General features: G+C 34.5%; 1 protein-coding gene across 1 annotated transcript; it reads right to left on the bottom strand.

The window, feature by feature from the left end:
- Window positions 1–2,596: 2,596 nt before the first annotated feature.
- Window positions 2,597–4,498, bottom strand: LOC120433946 (low affinity immunoglobulin gamma Fc region receptor III-like). Its single transcript, XM_039601113.1, has 7 exons — window positions 4,371–4,498; window positions 4,168–4,212; window positions 3,725–3,985; window positions 3,397–3,642; window positions 2,955–3,068; window positions 2,715–2,755; window positions 2,597–2,605 (listed from the first exon to the last, which is right to left on the bottom strand). The coding sequence occupies exons 1-7, from the start codon at window positions 4,399–4,401 to the stop codon at window positions 2,597–2,599; spliced, it is 747 nt and encodes a 248-aa protein (XP_039457047.1). The 5' UTR covers window positions 4,402–4,498.
- Window positions 4,499–4,990: the final 492 nt, after the last annotated feature.

The raw sequence follows: 4,990 nt of genomic DNA, 5'->3' as shown, positions 1-4,990 counted from the left end.
AATCTTGTAATCATTTAATATTCATCATTTTCACTATCACTGTGATTTATTAACATACGTATAAAAACAAATATTATCATGAAGCCGAGGAGATTTGACTAGTGCAACAGTCACTACTATTAACAGGATCAGTAAAAAAAAAACAAACAAACAAAGAAAAACATCATTACAAGTTTCCCGTATAGCTGTAGAGAATTTTTTTTTAAATTTTTGACTACTGCCAACAGGAGAGATTAAAGCTAAAACTAAAAAAACAGAAAACAAAAAACAAAACAAAGCAAAACACTATCAGGCTATCTACATAGAGTGTGTGGATTTTTGTAATTTTTTGTAATTAATTGTGAATTTAATTCACTTTTAATTGTGGTATTTATATCTCTAAATTATAGACACATAATATCTGCACACACTTTTCTACAATATTTACTTCCACATTTCGTATATCGTTATGCAACTTTATTTAAAACAGAGTCATGGCATGGGGAGAGGAAATTTTGCTAAAACAATTAATTTTAAAGTCCTTATTTAACCTCTCAAAATATAAACTACTGTAACCAACTGAGGCCAAGCCCACAGGAGTTGAGAGCTTCTGTCCTCACTCAGCAACTGAGTTCTGCTTTCACACCATCTGAGCAAACAAAAGTAGAATTTCAGATCATTTTCAGATCAGGTTGCAGCATGAAACCAGACACCACATATCTGGGTACTAGACAACACTTAAACTCGGTTAAAGTCGTGCTCAGTATCAAACTTGGCAGTTATATTTTATTTGCTCACCACAAACTCGGTGCGTCTGTTTTTGAAAAAACTAATGTGATACTTTGACATTAGCGGTTGACCACAGCGGGGGTCTTTGAAAGCTGCAGCAGCTCTTTTACTGTAATAGCATTCATACATGTGTAAAAATGGAAAGAAGATCGAACAAGGTGATTAAACTTATTTAGAAGTTGATTCAAACTGTATATATACTTGTAACCACGCGGAAATGGCAAGCAGCTATTTCTGACTGAACAAACAAAACCGTTAACAGGTTACAGACAGCAATGTACAACTTGATTAATAAAAAAAAACAATATGTAATTAAACTTGGTTACTTCTTTGTTTTTACTCTCACTCAGATGTGATTATGTTTTCAGTCATCTCTCTCTCTCTGCAACCTGTAAGACACACAAAAAGGTGCAGAAGAAAAAATTAAAAAACAGGATTGGAAAAAATATATACTTTAATGGTGCATATTACACACCCATAATTTCTTCATAGAATATTTTCCAACAAAGAACGCTCTGTGTAAAACATCAGTTTTCCAGTGTTGTGAAATCAGTGTTTTTACACACACAAATCTAGGAGTGAGTGAATGAGTGGTATGTATGAAAAAGTATAAATATTCCATGTATGACGTTGTCTATTTTACCAATCCAAAACTTATAGATCTCTATTATCCATCACAGATTGTGTGAATGCAGCACATAAAGCATCCCTGTCCCCAGTCTTACCTACTGTATTACAGAATAGAAGGGATCCACTGCTATGGGTTGGCAGGGACCTGCTGAGGACATCTCTGTGCTGGTTCCTGATTCTGCTTTGACAACAGATGGAATTAAATCAGTTGGTATCCAAAAGACTCTACATAATAAAACACTTATTTGTTGAAGATCATTTAAAATTAAAATTATTTGCTGATGTTTCTGATGTCTCAGTGCCATCATCTAAATGCCTTTGAATCACAACTAGTCTTACCTTGTGGTTGAGTGGCACAGAGGCCTAAGCTGTAGTAAATAGGTCTAGAAGGAGATGCAGCTTCATCTTGTAATGAAGAGGGACAGTGGGAGTGAGGGGAATAATAACCACAGCAATATTAGTGATGATTATCCCCGTCTGTTATTCAATGTATTCATTAACCTTGATTTTTAGGAAAATCTGACATTCAGGGATAGAAAAGAAAATCTGTGTCACTCCTACATCAGCCCATTATGTAAGGTGCTGCTAATCGAACACTGAGCTAACAAAAACCTTAACTTTAAAAGTGAGTTTCTGCTGTTTGCCTGGTAATTCTGATTTGACCACAAGAATACCAGCTTCTCTTAACAGCTTCTTAGTATTTTGTACTTTTGTACTAAACTAAGATATTATATTTTACAGTCCTGATCTATTTGTTTTGCATGTACTGTACAACATATAGTCTAAAAATTTCAGACAATTTTATGAATGTGTTTTATTTATTTATTTTTGCTTTTTCTGACTACTCCTTTATATATTTCTTTCTTTTATGGGTGGTCAAATGGTAAAATTCTTGATTGTATTTGGCATTTTTTCTCCTGCATTTAAATAATTTGTGAGACAATTAATGCTATTCACTAAATATTATAGCTTAAAAGAGAAAGTAATTGGGTTCAATTTAAAGTTAATTTTGAAGCTGAATGCATGTCTGAAGTTTTACTTCATGACAAATTCAGCTATTTTGAGCTGTCTGAGATACAGTACCTGCTTAAGAAGATCAGCTTTAAAATTGTATTCTGTGTGGTTTCATTTGAGGTGAACGTTTTGGAAGCTCGAATTATCACTCGCATCTATACATTTATAAATATTACAAAGGTGTCTAACCAACCTAGAGACAACACCACATGAGAAAACAAAGACAAAACCTTTCTTCACAGTCTTAATTTTGTGATATTGTTGCTCGGTAAAATACCTCCTGTCTTCCTGTTTTTTCTTACTAAAGCATATGTTGCTCTTCCTGCATCCACTGTGCCTGCCTCTAAAAAAAAAAAAACAGATAAAAGAAGAGAAACATGTCAAACAGGCACAGATAGTTTCTCAGTTTAAGCCAGTTAGCTTATAGAGTTGACTTTTATTTAAAAACTTTGGATGATAAATTTTAAAATGTGTCTGCCTAAAAGACAATAATTTTGCAAATTTTATACTACTACTAATAATAATGATAATATTTTCTTTACCTCTCTTCCAGTAACCTTTGCCAAAGTGATACAGTCCCACTGCCACCAACAGAGCACTGACTAAAATGGTAGCAATGATCCAAGGCGTGGCAGCAGAGGAGGAATGAGTCATGTCTGGTTTGAAAGCACAGAAAGGTTTAAATGAGAGAAGAATGGTAAATTCTGAAAAATGTTTTCATAATACAGCTTCTTCCTTATGACATTTAAAAATCTTACTAATCTACTTAAAAGCTTCTAAAACGCCATGGAAATGTTGGCACACCTGTTTTAGTTGTTTAAATCTGCAACTTAGGTTTGAACACTGGAAACTTCTCAGTATTTCACAAATGCTAATACAAACAGTAAATCTGTTTGTAGCTTTGCAGCTTTGCATAACAAGCATCAGCTGTCATTCAGATCAACTTATTTTAAAACCTTATTTTAAACCATCTCAGTGTCTCACCTGTGACTTTCAGCCAGCTCTCTGGTGATTCTCCAACTCCTGAGATGCTACACTTGTAAAGTCCTTCATCTGACTTTGAAACTCTGTGGATGGCCATGTTTCCTGTGGAGCTTTGATAGATAGGACATCCATCTTTGTAGAAATCTGCTGTCAAGTTGTAGGATGCAATTTTGTTCCTGCAGCTCAGAGTCACAGTTTCTTCCATTAACACAGGAACACCAGGACTCTCCAGGATCACAGGACTATCTAAATGAGATGCATTTGATTTATATATATTGCATTCAATCAACATTTTTCACACAATAATGTTGCCTTGATGGAAATATACCAGTGACAGAGATGTTGATGCTGTTGCTTCTTGTCCCTCTTTCAGTCTCATACCAGTACTCTCCACTGTCCTCTGTATAAACAGTTTTAATCATGCAGGATGATCCTGTTGCTGTCCTTTTGTTAGTTTTACTACATGCTTCTACTTTCCCTTTGAATTTATGCACAACTTCACAATAATCGACTCCTTCACAGTGAAATGTTACTGATTCATATTCAAAGAACTGCAATCTGTTTGGAACAACACGAAGAGAAACTGCATCTGAAACAAAGAAAAAAGAAAGACTCACTTTAGAGTTTTACTATTAAACCAACATACTACACTCAGTGAATAAAAAAAAGTAAATAAAACAATAAAAACATCAAAAAAAATCTACTTCTTTCCTATAAATTGCTTGCTTGTCCAAAATGTGAACTAAAGTTGATATATATGATAAAACTCACCAACTTTCTGATCCTGTACACACAGCAGAATCATGATGCTTATCACTGAAGAAAAATAAAAGAGCTACACAGTTACTAAAATATGTATAATTACTAAAAGTAATACTAAAAATACCACATCTGATATGGACTCCACAAAAATACAATAGCCTACTTTGATAACCTAAATTTTATAATAATGTAGAAATAGAGAAAGTACTCACACAGTCTGATGCAGAGAGCTCTGATCTCCATGTTGTCTTGATGTAGACGGAAAACTTAACAGTAGTGAGCACAGGTGTCTCTTTGCTACTAAAAGCAATTCAATAATCTAATTTTAGTAAAGCTGTTTCCAAAGAAGCTGAGTGTCTTTTGTGTCAAGTCAAGCCTCACTGTTTCAGTTCACTGTCAGTGGGTGGAACAACAAACCAGTTCAGACTAATGCTGCTGCAGCTTGTAGACTGGTTCATGTTTCCTGTGCTCAGTTTGGTGAACTGTGCAGAAACACATCACAAAAATAGTGAACATTTTAAGCCTCTTTGAGGGTTAACACAGGCACTCAGAAAATCACCAAAATCATTGAAGCCACTCAGTCACAGGGCATTTAATATTGCTATAGATAAATAAATGCTATTCTGGATCTGTGCATGTTCAATACACATCTGTTTAAGATTTGTTGTTCCTATGGCAATGACCATTGAAAACATCACTTTAATGTAGTATAACTTTTGAACAGACGTGTTGGCTACAGATCCAAAATCCCCAAGTTTGTGGGGTGGACCCCTAAAAAACAAACTAGACTGGTCCCTGAATACAGATGAACTACTTTATAATATCTTTATGG

This window comes from Oreochromis aureus, linkage group 3 (genome assembly GCF_013358895.1).
Source record: "Oreochromis aureus strain Israel breed Guangdong linkage group 3, ZZ_aureus, whole genome shotgun sequence".
Classification (NCBI taxonomy): domain Eukaryota; kingdom Metazoa; phylum Chordata; class Actinopteri; order Cichliformes; family Cichlidae; genus Oreochromis; species Oreochromis aureus.
The sequence above is the reverse complement of the archived record's forward strand: the minus strand, read 5'-3'. Positions and strand labels throughout refer to the sequence as shown.